The following is a 17,795-nucleotide window of genomic DNA, read 5'->3' as shown; positions in this document are numbered from 1 at the left end:
GAGGAAGGTTTTCATTTTCTTTCTTCACTGCATTAGCAGACGTTAATCTGAGTTAATAGATATTTTTTCCTCCATGCTGTAGGTTTTAAAAAGTAGAAAAACCTTGAATTTAGGCCATTCTTCGTAAATATGCAGAGCAACGAGCTTCACCAACCTTGACCTATATAAGTAGGCCTTCAACAACGTATGAATTGCATTTAGTTCAGATGTATATGAAATTCTAACTTTCTTTTTCTTTTTGGAAATATGTTCTGAAAATATTTGTCTTTAGAGTTCTTGATTTCAAGACTACCTTGCTGCTGTAGTCGCACAGTTAACCTGAATATTGGAACACCCATAATATTGCCATACCATTATAATGTCAATTGTTGCTATGGCTTCTTATTTCTAGACATATTTACTCTCTCTCTTTCAAGTACCATGAAACTACTATATTAAAAATGGCCAGGATCCAAGTAGCCCAATCACTGCTGAATGCAGGGTTGTCAGTCTCTCTGACCCCCACCCCCCACATTTCATCATGCACTGTCTGAGGGGTCCCTTCGCTTAGGAGTAGCTTTTCTGGGTAAAAGGGCTGCAGTAAGAAGAGCCTCCATGTGGATATGGAAGCTCCATTTGCAGCCTTTTGGATCTTAGCAAACAATATTTTTTACAATAATTACATCCTGTCCTAAACTTAGGGTGCTTATGCTTTAAACAACTCATCTTTCTTAAAGAGAGGGGAGAAAAGTTAACGAGTAGTATTTCCCCCCTGTTATTATATAAATGGAGACTAGGCGGCATTGTATAGCCCGGTCACATCAGATCTTGAATACTAAGCAGGTTCGGTACTTGGATGGGGGACTCTGCAGAGGAAGGCAACGGCAAACCATCTCTGCTTCTCATTTGCCTTGAAAGCCCTTTGTTGGGGTTGTCATAACTTGGTTGCGACTTGACGGCTCATATGGACATGTTACAAAAATGGTCTCAAAATAGCTAGATCTCTTTGCAGTAACCACGATGAACCTGTGCTGAGAGGGAAGGGGTGCAGTGATGGTGGCCTAATGGGGCTCCCCAGTTGAGGGACTTTTCACTGGGAGGAGATACTGGACTTTCAGCTGCTATCGTTCCACTGACTGGTGGATAGCTCTTCGTATTTTTGTACAATACAATACAATTTACATCATATGCCAATAAAGGTAATTGTATTTTTGTAAGTTGTCAGACCTGTCTCCATTGTTATGATAGGATCCCCTTTTCCAGAATGTTACAAACTGTTGTTTGTAACTTGACTGCCTGTGTGATTTAGTACAAGGAAACCAATAAGTACCTGCTTGATCATTCAGAGGTGGGCACAGTCTGTAGAACTTTCTGTACTAGTCCACTGACATGAACGGGAAGAACAGAATAATATAGATATTTCAGTGGGCCTTGATTGGAAAGACTTTTTATGCCCAGAGGTCTTTCAACATGCCTTTGAAGCTTCGTCCTAGATACTTCTATTGTACTTGCTAGATTTTGAACCTATAACGTCTTACCTTTGACATGTGGTAGAAGTGTTCGGTCATACTCTAGGGTGACTAAGAAATTCCTTCTGGAAATAGGCTGAGAGGAGGTCCAAAACCTGGCCCTTATCACACACACCGGAGATACTGGGGGCAGGATATTGAACTTAATTCTCACCCCAGTGGTGTTCCTGGATGCTGCTGTATCTTTCATTTGTAAGAGAAGGTTTGTCATTCACTGTTATGGGGATAAATCAAGTGTTGCTGTTGGACCACTGATACAGGAAGGCCAAAACCTACTCTTGCGACACAAGATTGCTCAGCCTTTACTGCCCTGCAGTTTGTCTTTGCAGTGTATAGCATCACCCCCCCCCAAAAGTTTCTGCTTAATGTAATGGCAGACTTTGTACCAGTATTTGTGTAATTAATTGATACTGTTGCTATCTGCCCTAAGCTTCTGAAATGGGTTGGGACAGAGCCATCTGAAATGTATAATGTTAACATTAGAAAGCATAATGTTTTTGTAAATCAGACAAGAATGTAGTGTGTGTGGGAGCTTGTGTGTGTGCCCGGTGATGTGTTTGTTATCCCACCCCCCTTTTTTCCCCTTTTGATGAAAGACTTCTGTGCCAGATCACAAACAGCTTTGGGAAGTCTTCAGTTTCAAAATTGCTCTCATTTATGGTGACCCTATGGATTAATGCCCTCCAAAACCTCATATCATTGAAAGCCTTTCTCAGGACTTTATTGAGTCAATCCACCTAATGCTGGGTCTTCCAATATTCCTAGCATTATTGTCTTTTCCACTGAGTTTTGTCTTCTCCTGTGGAAAATATGATCCTATGAACAAGTTGTGTGTGTGCAAAGCAGTCTCTGCCACAGAGTGCACTTCCTCTTGTGCTCACACTCCTTTTTGCACAGGACTCGTTGAAAACCACTCATCTTGTGCAAATGGAAGTGCTGGCGCAGGAGGAAGAGTTTTCCATGGCAGAGTGTATCTAGTCTGCACAGAACTTGTTCATAGGATCCAAGCCTGTATCTTATAATATCTTCTCATACGCTTTAAGTAAACTTGATTGTCAAATAAGAGTTTGGTAGGAATTGAGTTTTTAAAAAGCTGTGGATCAATGACACTTCACCATCCTGTGTATCCTAGCACAGAATCAGGTTCCATCCCTGGTATCTCCAGTTAAACAGGATCTCTGGCAGAAAGTTTGGGAACAGACCATGGCCTGAAAGCCACAGTTAATCGGAGAAGATGATATTGGGCCCTGTAGTCTATCTCCGTATTAGACAGCTTCATATGCTCCTATTTGTTCTTTTCTGTTTTGGTAGGCCACTAGTTTGTATCTATCTTCTAAAGCCTTTACAAAAGTCAAAACATTAAACATTTCTATATCTGCTGATTTCAGGAAGTATCTAGGATGCTTAAGCACAAAATAGGCAGCAGTGTGGAATTTTACATAACAGTAGGGATACAATCTGACGGGAAGATCTTGTGTGCAAGCCCTGTTGAAATAAATGGATACTAAATAGTTTGCATGTATTTCAGTGGGGCTTCAGCAGGAGATCTTTTGGTCATTGTGTCCACATATATATGCTGGGACAAGAGTGCCTTTTAGAAGAAGGAATAATATATTTTCAATGGATGACATTTTGTTCTCCCCAACTCTGTAAATCATTGGTAACTTCCATCTCAAGCAACAACAGCAAAAATAACTGAGCTCATTTCCAACTCTGTTTTTCCAGATGATGGCAGAGGCAAGACAGGCAAGAGTTAACACCACGACAGCCATGTCAAGAGGACTGTATCACACGGCAACCATCTTTATGGGCCGCCAAATGTCAGCTGTCTCAAACACTGAAGATTTTGGTGCGCTGCAGAAATCTTCCCGGCTCACAAAGAGCTTTTCAATTTCTGACCCACATGTGCATAGACAGCCATCACAGAGCAGCGATGTGACAGACAGCTGTGTAGTACAAACTAATAGTGATCTACAGCGCTTAAATCAGTCTGACAAAACACATGGGAAGGCATATCTGCCGGCGGGCGCCAAAATGCCAGTCACATCTGGCGTCTCATCTGAGAATGGGAGAACTTGCTGCTTAACAGTCGAACACCAGGCAAATAATTGCGATAGTAATTTAGTGGAAAGCAAAACATCTCCTGAAGTTAACTCCCTGTTGCATGGAAGATTAAGTCCCGAGAACAAAGCCGCTGGTTTCAAAAGTGACAGTTTCTGCAGATCTGTGGAAGGAGCACTGACTCATGAGCGCTCTGAACTAAATGAACAGGGATCTAAGAGGCCAATCTCGCTGGCGTTTCACCCTGAGCAAGCTGTTTCTGGAAATGAGTACTCAAGAGAGAAATTCCCAGGTATAGTGATGATGTACCTGATGGCGGGGGCAGGGAGGAGAAAGAAAGCTGTTCTCTTTTTTTAGCTGAATGTTTACTTTGGTGTCCATCAGAGCAAGAGGAAATAGTAATGGCTCTATTTTTAAATCCAAGGAGGACAAGAGATGGTGCTGGGGAGTATCTTCTGCTTGCATTAAGTTTGGTTTACTGCCTGAACTACTGTAGTGAGAGTCCTCGCAAGAGACTTTTGTTCTGAGCCTTTAACTGCTGCTTTGGGGTACCCACTTTTTAAGCCCTTTCTGTTTCATGTTTTTTTCCCTTAAAAAAGTTTCATGTTTGAGGAAAGGGACATTTTTTTCCGTCGTGTTTCCCCCTCTGCAGCCAGTGTTGCTTTCAAGTGGGTATAAGAGGACAAATGAATATATCCTGAGAGCCTTTCAGTGGGAATTTGGCTGGCATACAGTTTCTGGGCCTCTCTAAGACTGGATCTCGTACCCCTGAACAAAAATACGGATCTAAGTCATCAGGGTGATTAAAAACCCCAGAAATCATTGTTTTTAAAGTTCTAGCTATAAGAATAAATAATCTGCTTTAAAAGGAGTTTTGAAGTTAGGGCGCAAAGATACAGCCTTATGATCCTCTTGTGAAAGGCTCTTTTCTTTGTCAGTTCCACAATATGGTTTGATGCTGAGGGCCAAAGAGAGGCAGGTCATCCCAGCTATTGTCCATCTGGGTGATCTCTAACTCCTCTTGGATGCCTGATCGCTGTAGTTGGCTCATTACTCTAATTATAAATGCTTATGACTGTGCCAATAAAAGAACAGGAACATTTCTCTTCCATTTCGTGGAGAATGCGGATTGGCTCAGTAACTACCACCAGCCCTTGCTGTTGGATATAATCATAGAATCATAGAGTTGGAAGGGACCACCAGGGTCATCTAGTCCAACCCCCTGCACAATGCAGGAAATTAACAACTTCCTCCCCACCACATCCCCAGTGACCCCAACCCTCCCCCCATCATGCAGGATCCCACAATCAAAGCACTCCTGACAGATGGCCATCCAGCCTCTGCTTAAAGACCTCCAAAGAAGGGGACTCCACCACCCGCCAAGGCAGTGCATTCCACCATCGAACAGCCCTCACCGTCAGGAAGTTCTTCCTAATGTTCAGGTGGAATCGCTTTTCTCTTAGTTTAAATCCATTACTCCGTGTCCTAGTCTCTGAAGGAACAGAGAACAAGCTAGTTCCCTCATCAACATGACATCCCTTCAAATATTTAAACATGGCTATCATGTCTCCCCTCAACCTTCTCTTTTCCAAACTAAACAAACCCAACTCCCTAAGTCTCTCCTCATAGGGCATGGATTCCAGACCTTTGACCATTCTGGTCTCCCTCCTCTGGACACGCTCCAACTTGTCAACATCTTTCTTAAATTGTGGAGCCCAAAACTGGACACAGTATTCCAAGTGAGGCCTGACCAATGCAGAATACAGTAGTAGTATTACTTCCCTTGATCTAGACACAATACTCCTATTGATGCAGCCCAGAATTGCATTGGCCTTCTTAGCTACCATATCACACTGTTGACTCATGTTCAGTTTGTGGTCCACTAAGACTCCCAGATCTCTTTCACATGTACTGTTGTCAAGCCAACTCTCTCCCATCCTGTACCTGTGCCTTATCTTGTTTCTGCCTAGGTGAAGTACTTTACACTTCTCCCTATTGAAATCCATTTTATTACTTATGGCCCAGCTTTCCAGTCTATCATTCTGAACTCTGACCCTATCCTCCGGGGTATTAACTACCCCTCCTAACTTGGTGCCTTCTGCAAATTTGATTAGCATGCTCTCTATCCCATCATTCGAGTCATTTATAAAAATATTACATAGTACCGGTTCCAAGACAGACCTCTGTGGCACCCCACTGGCCACTCCTCTCCAGGATGAAGTTGTGCCATTAATGAGCACTCTTTGGGTTTGGTTGGTTACCAATTACCAATCCACCTAACAGTAGCAGTGACCAGCCCACATTTTACTAGCTTTGTTTCAAGAAGATCGTGGGGGACTTTATCAAAGGCTTTACTGAAATCAAGGTACACTACATCTACAGCATTCCATCTACCATACTTGTCACTCTTTCAAAAAAAGATATGAGATTAGTTTGGCGTGACCTGTTTTTGTGAAACCCATGTTGACTGTCAGTGAGCACGGCATTTCTTTCTAAGTGCTTACAGACAGTCTGTTTAATTATCTGCTCTAGTATTTTACCTGGTATTGATGTCAGGCTGACTGGGCAATAATTGTTTGGGATTAGGAAGAAACCGACGAAAACACAACCTGTGCTCCCAGTTTCTTCACCTTTTTACCCAAAGCTGTATAGTCCCTTTTAATACTTTCTGGGCTGTGCCGGGAAGTATCGTTTGGTCCCACATGAATAAGAAGGAAGGGATAATGATCCGTGGGTCTAACAACTCTATCGAGACTTTCTGTCACATCCTGGATGCGCGCTCCCGGCAGACAACACACCTCTCAAGACAACAAGACCGGTTGACACACTTTACCCTCTGCCCCTCTCAGTAGGGAATCCCCAATAACCAACACTCGACTATTCCTACATTGGGGAGCAGAAGTTTGAGTCCTGTCCTCCACAGGGACCTGAGAGACCAGAGACGACTGGGCGCTGACTCTTTTGGTTCTGAAGTAGGCTTGGGCTATATGGCAAAGGGAAAAGGGCAAACTAAGGGCCCACCTACATGTTACAAAGTCAACAAGTTGTGCTCGAATTCACTACAAGGACATCAGATGTGGATTGCGAGTTCCCCAATGGGAACTCAGTTCCCAGGTGCGTGGGGGTCTAGTTCAGGATGGGAGCACAGGGAGAAGTGTGTACCTCCCCTGCCATTTTCGAGCCTGAAACTGCCCAGGGGTGGATCCATGTGCTCAGGCACATGGAGGTTTTCCAAATGGGGCAAGTAACAAATGCTTATTATTTTCTATGTTAATAAAAGTATTATGTGAAATATTTAAGAAATGTACACCCTTCTCAGGTTGAATAAAAGCTCTGTCAAGTTTTAAATCATTATATTTTATAGTTATAGCAGCCAATTTGTATGTACTTTGGAGGCATCTAAAACATAAATGGGAAACTTTGAGTTGAATAGGAATTTTCTTACTGTTGGTAGTTATCTTAATTTAAATTATTCCACCATGAGAGCCAGTCATCTTTAAATCGCTGCTTTCTATTTACAAAAAATTCTTATGCTTTTAAAATTTAATTCTCACTGAACTTAACATTACTGTAACTGATTTTTCTCTCTTTGTAGCTTTCTGACGGCAAACGTTTACCACTTATAGTATTTGTTAACTTTTTCATTTCAAAGGTTGAGATTTCTAATGTCAGTTTTTGCAGGTGTTTGCATTTACACTGTGTGTGCATTTAAAAACAAGCAAAACTAGAGAATGCTAATGTAAAATATACAAATGGGTCAAAGGAGGCTTGTGGAATAGGATTTGAGGTCTCATCCGTTCCTCTTGCTACAGGATGGCTGATTGTCGATGTAACTTGAGACAGGGTTGTGGCCTTGCAGGAAACTGTCCCAGAGGGCAAATGAGCCTGGCTGTCTTCCCTACTCTTTCATTCTTCCTCTGTGGTGTTTTTCAGTGGATGTTTAAAAAAACTGTTGAAATTTTAAAAAGTTTCCTTTTTTAGTGTTCTCTGTTGAAGATTTTTGTCTGGTTTTATTATATTAGTTTTATATAGGCTACTATATATTACTATAGCCTGTTGATTGTGGGGGGAGATGGTTGATCAAGTTTTGAAAAACAAACAAACCATGATGACCTGTGATAACTTATCATCTGCACTATCTTGCTGGACCATTTCTTAATTCCTTATGTTGTCGGTAAATGTTTTATGCTAAAATGATTTTCATGTATGTGCAATAGTGTTGATCTTTTGTGTTTCAGTTCTGGGGGAGAGTCTACAGCTTGCCAGTGGTGCGCAAGGGGAGGAAAATGAAAGTTTAGATGAAAGCAGTGACCTTACAGTTTCTTTGAGTGAGGAGGATGAAGAGGAGGAGGAGCCATTAAAACAGCAGAAAAGTGTGTGGGATGTAGGCAGCAAGACCTCCTTAGACACTGTCTACGCAATACACAACAAGGAAGCCTCACCTCAAGAAGGAGATCTGTGTTGTCATACTTCAAGTGCAAAAGCATCCGCTGGTCTCCCCATCAGGTAAAACCAAGGCAGCAATATAGTGACTGGATGTATCATTTTCTATGAACAGCCTATTGCCAGTGTGGGATATCTTATGGGAAGGGGTTGCCTTTTTACATTTCTTCCTCTTAGACCCTCAGGCTGTTTAACAGGCTTGCAATCATGCTCATTTCCAACAGTAAGCACCTGACTTGTATATCATGGATCTACACTGATTCTTCCATGGCACATGGTAATAGAGTGGATCCAGTTGTCCTCCTAGTAGCCCAAATAGTCTTCCTCCAATTTAAGTGGCTCTTCTTCCAATGAAATAGCTACTTGCTTTGGAGGAAGATTGCTTATATTGGAGGAAGGCTTCAGACTTGAGCCACAAGGCAAGGTGGAGTATAAACATTTTAATAAATAAACTCTGTTCAGTGGAGTGGCAGGATAGGGGTAGGATTCACCCCATTGTCAAGGGCAACAGGAACTCAGAACCCCGTGATTCCTACTTTTGTTCCTATGTCATCTTGTAGCAAGCTATTCAGGTTTGTGAACAGAAGGCCAAAACTGTTAACGTTGTCTTCCCAAATTTCAGCATAGATTCACCCACCCATTGATTCTCCCTGTCCTCACTGAACTGTTTCTGGGCCTGGCCTGGGTTTTTGCTGGGCTCTCTCTGTGCTGTCCAAGTACCTGAATGTCTCAAGTTATCTAACAATCCCAGTCCTGCCTGCCTTCTCAGTCCTGTCTGATCCTCCTGCTGACCCCGCCACAAAACAACTTTCTGAACTTTAGTCAGGGTTGAATGGATTTGTACCTCCAGCACTGTGTGCTCCTGACTGTCTGCACACGAAGCATTGACAGGTACCAGAATGCTTTGCGGCTTGTGCTTGTTATAATTATTACTGTTACTCTACCCTCTTCCCCTTCTCTCCTACTCCAGAAAATTGATATGCTATATATGGTCGCTGGATCAGTAGTTGCTCACCTCTGGTGTGGTGTGATCCTAGGGAAATACAGGCTTACATTTAGTATTTCAGGGAAGTCACCTTCTTCAGGTCTCCATTAAATGCACCCTATCATGACCGGGAGCTTTATGCCTAACTTTCGCTTTGTTGCTAACCTTGGCACACAATTTAACATAATTTTGCATGCCATTTGTCAACCGAATAACCTCTGTGATACACAGTGATCATCCAAAGTCTTGGAACTTAATTCGCATTTTCAGACATCACATTTGGAAGAGAAAATGACATAATCACCCCTAACTCTATTATAAGTGAAATTTTTGTGTGTTTAGTTCAAGTGGTATGCTATTATAAATAAATGGAGGTAATTTGTATGCAAGTTGGTAGACTGGTTTTGTCTCTTATGTCTGTACCCTTGCTTCCCTTACCAAAATAAACCGTTTAAGGATGTGGTTGTGTGCACACTTAGGCTGCTTAAATCTCATTGACTTTGAGGGTGTTTAGGCGCTTGGCAGGGCACAGGATTGCAGTCTTGTACTTTTACCCTTTTTTTTGACGAAATCCCATGTTTCCTCTTTATTCATTGCACCACTGTGACATAAATACCTTTAAATTCTACCTCTGGTTTTAGAACTTCATTGAACATCCAGACATTTCTCCTCCATAGATTTTTGTGTTTTGGGCTTCCTACTGAACATCCCTGGGTCTAATAATTATAAACCTATGACTGATACTTCAAGCCACCGGGTCATAAGAAAGAAAAGTGGTGAACTGTGAATTGGAAGTTGTGAAATTTGCTCAACTGGGAGTGAAGGCTGGTCTTGCGCTTTACTGGTTCCCATAACTAACTTGTGCTTCATTTAGAGCTGTAAAAAGCCCAATGTCTTGGATTTAGCACTTAGGAGGATAATGAGTATTTTGAGCTCATGTTTAAGAAGGAACAAGGCAGAGACCTTTTGCTTGTGCAGCATCAGCTGCATTCAAGAGGACTTAGCACAGATGGATTGTGCATTACAAAATGTAACACATAATTCAAGCTGTCAGCTTAATCAGACTGTTTCCAGGAAGCAACCTGTAAAAGAGAAAGACCCCTTGTTTGCTGACCCCTGATCCATAGCCTGCTGCATCATGTCATCCATTTTGCTTTTCTTTATTTATGTGTCCCTTCCTTCCCATCCTTTTTATTAATGTATTCCCTTCAAGTGGCACCCTGGAAAGACCACCCAGAGGGAGGAACACAATAGGGAATGAGCTGGCTGAAATAGAGATTTTGTAAGACTGGAGTGCAGTGAAAAGCACTGTTGAACTGCCTGTGTGTTCTCTCTAGTTCGATGTGTGTTAAGTCTAAACTTGAGAACTTTGCTCCTGCACTGTCTTCATTCGCCACTGTTCGCACCCACTGTTGTGGAAGCACATCGCGCTGGTGTTCAGCAGTTTGGGAGAATATTTTACAGCTCTCATTGGGGGCAGTTCGTGATATAAAGTTGCAGATATCTAAAAAAAAACAAGCTCCTGAACGTTGTTGCATGGTTTATAGCCCAGCTGTGTATTTGTTTTGTAGACTTCTGCTGTTGAAGGCTTGGACAAAGCAGGCGGTCTGAATAGCTATGTAAAAGGATTAGCAGTGCCCTATTGTTAAAATGCTTAAATCTTAATTTGCATCATTATAGGAGGAATTGTTTTTACTAAAATCTCTCCTGTTGTGTTTTATACTTGTAGGCAGCCACTAGTTTTCTCCATTCATAAAGGCATAGGAATTTTTTAAAAAATAAAAGTTTGGGTCCTGTAAAATTAGAAAGAGCTAGAGGTGAAATTATTTAATCTGTAGATGGCAATCTCATTGTTCAGACTTGCATCTGAGATCCATGTAGGGTTTCCATAAACCTTGATGGATGCAGTTTCTTCTCATTTTTTCAAGACACCCAATAAGGCACTTGTAGTAGAATGTTTAACATCTAATGTCTGCTAATCATGTCAGGATAACTTTTATTGCTAGTTGCATGGTTGCAGTTATTCTCAATTATATGTAACTTGAGGTTGGAGTGAGTGGGTATGGCCAATAAGGGACTTGTGGCTCAAAACCGCAGGTCTGTGTCCTCATTATCCTTCTTTGTTCCATGTAATTTCTAGCGGTACCTCTCAAAATAATGTTTTCAGACAGCACGTTCATTGTGTGTGCTTGTGGGTACTATTTGGGGGAGGCAGGGAAGCTCACAGTGTGGTAATAACACCTCACTTGTTGAGCATGGCTAAGAGGGAAGATGGATTTACTTAGCCACAGCAGCTCCTCATCTGTCATTGCATTTAGTTCTAGCTTTGTGTATGTAATATAACATGAGAAGCTGAGGGGCCCCAGGCTTACCTGGGACATGTTTGTGTGAGCCCATGGGGTGGGGGAGGGCAAGGAGGAAGGCAACACTTAGACAGCTTTGTTGGGGCCAGCTGTGCGACTGGTAAACAGCCAGGGAGACCTCCATGCAGGTGTGGGCGTTTCCCAGGTTCCCTGGCTTCCCTCAACCTCACAGGGGACAAACCCCAGCTTAGGGGCTGTCAAGGTGCCCCCCACTTCCAAGTGGCAGGGGAGACCACGAGTGGCTGGTGCCCAAGTGGAATCATTCAGCCTACCATCCACACGGTATCTCCCCCCACCCAGCAGGCGGGCCGGGGCGGGGTGGAGTACATCGGCTGGCAGGCAGGCGGATCGGCTGATCTTGGGATCCGTTGCTCCATGCTGTGACGAGGCTCTGTTAGCTGCTGTACCAATAAAGTTGTGGCCATTTTCATCCCGGAAGGTTGTTTGTGTCATTACATGTGTTTGTGGTGTGATGGGAGGTGTTTCACTGTCTCTTTGCCCCAAACAGCAGAGGATATTCAGAGCTAAAAGAGAATCCAGCATTTAAGGCTGGCATTCCTTACCAGAACAGCAAGAGTCAAGTCTAGTAGCACCTTAAAGAACAACTAGATTTCCAGGATATAAGCTCATATCTGATAAAGGGAGCTTGACTCTCGAACGTTTATACCCTGGAAATCTAGCTGGTCTTTAAGGTAGTACTGGACTTGAATCTTGCCGTTCTACTACAGACCAACGTCTGAAACTGTTCCTTACCAGAGATGCTTTTCAGTTCAGATACAGAAAAGCTGCTCCAGTCTTGGCAAAAACGACAGGAAAACATTCCGAGCAGCTGTGCTTTCTCCAAGGCTTGTGGAAAGAGCCACATTTGCAATTACCATTTACCAGGAGAGCCAAATTTACGTCCAACCCATGGCATGAAGCCTGTACTTCAGGTTGGCTTGCAGCTTACCTTTTCCTCCGGAAGCGACTATTTCAAGATGGGAGCCCCCTGCCAACCATAAGCCCCACCCCATAAGCCCCTTTCCCACTTTCCTGAAGCATGGGGCAGGCACCAAATTGGGAAAGAGTGCTCGGAAGAGCCACAGGTAGTATGTGAATATGTGTGGTTCTCAAGCCACTGAGTATCGCTGATTCAGAGGTAGTGCAAAAAACTTGTTTTGTTTGTAGAAAATGGCCTGGCATGTTGCAAACCTAGCATTCTTTTTCAAGGGCAGTGTTGTATACAAAAGAACAGATGTAGGCAGTGAGATGAAGCAATGGTTTCCTTTTCTCTTTTATATGCAAAACTCTTGGTAGTGTCTACCTGTCTTGTCTCTCAAGTATGAAACCAATCCCTTCAGATTGTCTAATGAAGTTTCTAAACCTTATTTCTGAGAGGACCAAGCTAGACCTGGGGCTAAGGCATGTACAGGACCACTTCCTTCTGTATTGTCCAGCCTGCTGGTTAAGATCCTCTCCTTGGTGCCTCTGCCTGTAGATGTGATGCAGGTGGGCAGCCAGAGATGGTGGTGGCACCTGCCCTTTGGAATGGCCTCCCCACTTGCCTGGTGCCTATGCTTCTCTCTGTTAGGCACAAGGCCAAGACATTTCTCTTTGATCAGGGTTTTACCTGAGGGATTCCATTTTTTAAAGGTGTTTTACTATGTGCTTCTAGTCTGAGGATAAATTGTGGAACTCCTTGCCCCAAGATGTGGCTGCCAACTTGGAAGGCTTTAAAAGGGGAGTGGACATGTTCCTGGAGGATCCATGGCTACTAGTCAAAATTAATGCTAATCATGATGCATACCTATTCTCTACAGTATCAGAGGAGCATGCCTATTATATTAGGTGCTGTGGAACACAGGCAGGATGCTGCTGCAGTCATCTTGTTTGTGGGCTTCCTAGAGGACCTGGCTGGCCACTGTGTAAACAGGCTGCTGGACTTGATGGGCCTTGGTCTGATCCAGCAGGGCTTTTCTTATGTTCTTATGATTTAGGCTGTTGAAAGTCATTTTAACCTGCTGTTAAGTGGCACCTGCCTTGTTTTATGCGGTATTGTGTTGTTTTTTGTAAGCTGCCTTGAGTGGCTCTCAGGACGTCCATTTTTAAACAAATAAGGTTTATGTTATGTTCATTATAAAACAGATGGTGGAAAAATGTTGCGGCACTTTGCAAAAAATATAAGCTATCTTCTTCAGGAGTTTTTGCTTTCTTCCTCTGTTCTTTTTAATTTAACCAGTGGAAGATACATTACAATCAGCAGAAGCTCCTGCAATTAGGGTTCTTCTCGAGGTTTTACTTTTTTCTAGTACTGTGTCCTGCTTGAAGCACAAATAAAAGCGATTACAAGAGATGCAAGGTGGTTGTGTAAGATCTTCCATAAAAATTTATTCTAAGTCCAGCTGTCGCTGGATAGTGTACAGTGCCCACCGTATTGGACATAACGGATCTTTTCCGTCACATTTGGCATTGCCTGTTAAAAAAGAAACAAGCCCCAAAATTATAAAAGCCTTCTGATGATACTATAGACTGGCTGTGTGTTAATAGGTTTCCTTCTTCCTTTTACATTGGCTTTTTTGTTGTAATAATTCTGTGGAAGTGATACTGTGTTGAATTTCATCTGTACATAGTAAGTCCATATAAACTGGATCATGAACGTGTTCTTGACTGTGATGTAATTCATGGAGGTATTCAGTATCCTGCAAAAATGGAAGCTTTGCCCAGAACACAGACCACTGACCTTCCTTCCTGTACCCAATTTTATATAATTCATACATTTTAAATGTCCAAGTAAACAAAACAGTCAATCTAAACATGCTGGGTTGTATCAGATTCTTAAGGGACTCACTCTTCTAGAATGGTGAAAACACTGGAATTGTGTGTGTGTGTGTGTGTTAAGTGCCATCAAGTTGCTTCCGACTAATGGTAACCCTATGAATTAATGACCTCCAAAACATACTATTGTTAATAGCCTTGCTCTTAATTTTATTTTTGAGGTTACCCACTCTAGCCTTTGAAACAGTGGGAGAAACTTTGCACTGAATGAAATCAAAGCCGGCTAAAATTCCAAGAAAACCATACGAATAGGAAAATTAAAACAGGAGTCCAGTACCATAAAGACTAAAAAAAATTTAACTTTCTGGGTTGCCACTGGACTCCTGTTTAGATTTGCTGCTACAGACTAGCAAGGCTTATAGGATTTTATATAGCAACTTGGTACTCATTTTTCATTTTGATGTGAAGATTGCAATACGTTGTAAATAGCATTTTTTAAATTTGTGTAGGGAATGCCTGTCATTTGAAGGATTCTGTTATCTGCTGCAGTACATAGAAGAGATGACAGCCAGTGCAGCTTCTGAATACATGACGTTATACAAGAGCAAACCTGTGAGCTCAGCAGAACTGGAGACCCTTATAAGGTTATCGAAATTTTGCTTTTAACTAAGAATATGCTTCATCTTTATCTGTTCAGATTGCTGGCTTTGGTGACTGTGTTTGAATTCAGCTCAATTTGGGGCCCCAAGTGGCATGGTTGCTCCCGCACTGGTTTCCTCCTTTTGTGGTTCTTTTTACAGTGATATTTTAGTTATGTGCGAAGCCCACTGTTAGAGGAACTACATGGGTGGAAGCTTGCATATGGAACTTGATTGGCAGGGGGAACAATAATGAATCTGAGGGCTACCTGCCACTCAGGATATGTGCCAAAGAGATCCAAGTGCCTTGAACTTCATACTCCAGTGCTTTGTTTAGAAAATTCATAGTTGGCCTTCTGGAATGCCAGGAAAGGGGAGGATACATTGATGAACCTGTTATAGCAGGGAGTGCCACAATCTGGGTACCACAGCCAAAAAAGCACCGTCCCATGGACCTGCTAATCTTGACTGTTCCAGTGTGGGCAAACAGAGCAGGGCATCAGAAACATCTGAGTAGGCTCAGATGGGTAGAGGTGATCTTTTGAATGCCCTGGCCCTAAATAATTTAGGGCTGTAAAAGTTAATATACTTTCGAGCCACCCTTTGACAGGGGGAAAGGCAGGGTTTAAATGGTTTAATCAATTAATTAATATAAATAAATGATAGCAGCATTCTGAATTGGGGTCAGAAATAAATTGGCAACCAGTAGAGTTGATATGGTTTTGGCACTGGTGTAATGTGGTCACTGCAGCCGATTCCAGGTAGAACGTTGCAGATGCATTTTGGAACAGTTAAAGTTCTCAGAATTCTCCAGAAACAGCCCCACAGTAATGCAATCTGAATGTTGCTAAGGAACGTAGTACTGTATCTGGATCCTGAATACCCCATTTAAAGCCAGTTGTAAGTCTAACTCTGAATCAGCTATATCACCAACCAGCAGTACTGCTTTATTTTTCAGAAAAACCCGAAACTGAGTTTTCTACCCTTTTCTCTGGTGTCTTGTCCCAAAAAGATAAATTAGAGATAGGGTAAAAGTTGTTCAGACATGAGGGGTCTAAAGAAGTCTCTTAAAATGAAGACCTTATCACTGCTTCCTTTGTGGATAGATCTTTTCTACAGTGATGTATTGATTGTCCACATTATCCACTGAGTTGTTCCCTTCCTTGTAGATTTGACCAGCCAAGAAGGGCAAAGATTATGAACAAAAATGGTCACCCTCATATCTCTCAAGATTCTGTTCTCATTCTTGGTATCTGACAAGTATCCATATGAGCCAGATAAGTGGAACCTTTGTTCCTGAACAGTAATTTAACATGAAGTTTGGATTGGACTGGATACAATTTTTATCTGTAAATTGCTTTGTTAGTTGGTCGTAGTGAGTTGCTGAAGACCCCACCACTTTGAATAACATTGCTGGCTGGCCACAGAGAACTGGGGGTGGATACACTGGTTTCATTGCTGTGGATTAGGGTCTAAAATGTACTCTAGTTTGATTGGTTTGTAGCACGAGTTTTCTTCCCTTGTCCTTCTAGCGGTTGTACCTGCTCTTTCATTGCTCCTAGCTCTCCAGTAAGCCAAGGGGCTGCATGAGTTGTTACTGGTGGGAGAGGGCACTTGGAAAGAGTTGCATCCACTGCCTGGATTATTTCTTCATTTAAGAGGTGAACCAGGGGTTCGACAGGAATGTCAGCCATGTCAGATAGAAATTCCACTAGAGCCACCAGGAAACCAGTTGGATCCATCGGTTTCTGAGTGTGGACCACTGCAATATTTCCATTGCTCTGTTTTGTTTCCTGTAGCACATGAGACCGGGTACATTTTTCTTTCTCAGAGATGTTTTTGTTTAAGTCGAGTGTAGTCAGTTCTCAATTTTGGTACCTAAAGCTGGGGGCACAGGGCAGATTAGGGATTCTGTTGATGTACTGCAAATCAGCCATTGTAGCAATTGGGAAACTTCCCGGTGGGTCGATGGCCTGCTCTTCCTCACTTGGGCTGGTATAGCCCATGGTAGAAGGGCCACACCCTCATGCAGAAGCACTCAGATGCCCAGACCCATCAGAGATGCAGGAGGCACCCAGACAAGCCAGACAAGCCAGACAAAGTGTGGGGCTGGCTGGTTCTTTCTCCTTCCCTTTCTCTTTTATGGGGGTGGGGCCTGTGCAGGCCAAGGGCAGGGCCCTTGTCCAGGGCCATTTCCCCCCTCCTAGTCTACCCTTGCTGTTCATCATGCTGCATCTCTGAGGTACTAAAGGTGGTCTCAGCTTTGGACATCTCTCAAGGACATCTTGAGAGATGGGTTCTTCCCACTGGGCGCTCATGGAGATAAGACTAATTTTTGTCATTTCCTGTCTCCTGCACGGGAACCCTGTGTTTCTCAGTTTGTTTTCTGCCTCAACAGGGAGCGCAGCGGAGGAGTTCTTCTCAGCAGAGTGAAACTTTCCTAATTGTTTTTTCTCCTATCTTGCCTAAACCTTATTGTCCCTGTTGGTCCCAACCTTTACCTAGTGTTCTCCTCTTCTGGCTATTTCTTCTCTAAAAAACTTGGATGCCTATTTCCTATTCTTCTCTGAATCCCCCCACCTTTTTTCCTCCTCCCCCCACTCTTTCAACTCTTAACTGTGGAGGGTGAGAAGCCTTGAGGCGAACCCAGTGCCAACGGCTTCATCTCCAACAGAGATGCCAACCACGGGCTGGTCTAAGCAGCTGCAATAGAGACCAGAGCAGGGAAAGAGCTGTGGGAAAACAAAATGGCACCGGCTTACAAACGTTGAGTGGAACAGCCTTGGCATGGTCTTCTCCAACATCTCCACAAGGCTCTCAGTTTTCCATACCACTTTCCCTCCCAAAGGCTCCCATTCCAAGGGCTAGATTTGGGGAGGGGCGGAAGTCTCATGCAGCAATATCCAGTCAGTAGCCCATGAAAGTGGCATACACCAGTCCAGGGAGACATGATAGTGGTCTATAAAATTATGCATGGTTTGGAGAGTGGACAGGGAGACGTTTTTCTCCCTCTCCCGTAATACTAGAACACGGGGTCATCTGC

General features: G+C 43.0%; 1 protein-coding gene across 1 annotated transcript in view; it reads left to right on the top strand.

Moving 5' to 3' along the window:
* KIZ (kizuna centrosomal protein) overlaps nucleotides 1–17,795 on the top strand; it is a 116,135-nt gene that overhangs the window by 22,683 nt on the left and 75,657 nt on the right. Inside the window, exons 5-6 of the mRNA XM_056862274.1 lie at nucleotides 3,234–3,874; nucleotides 14,624–14,758. Coding sequence (XP_056718252.1) covers nucleotides 3,234–3,874; nucleotides 14,624–14,758 — 776 coding nt within the window. The remainder of the gene's footprint in view (nucleotides 1–3,233; nucleotides 3,875–14,623; nucleotides 14,759–17,795) is intronic.

Source organism: Euleptes europaea, chromosome 17 (assembly GCF_029931775.1).
Source record: "Euleptes europaea isolate rEulEur1 chromosome 17, rEulEur1.hap1, whole genome shotgun sequence".
NCBI lineage: Eukaryota > Metazoa > Chordata > Lepidosauria > Squamata > Sphaerodactylidae > Euleptes > Euleptes europaea.
This window is presented reverse-complemented; position numbering and strand designations above follow the sequence as displayed.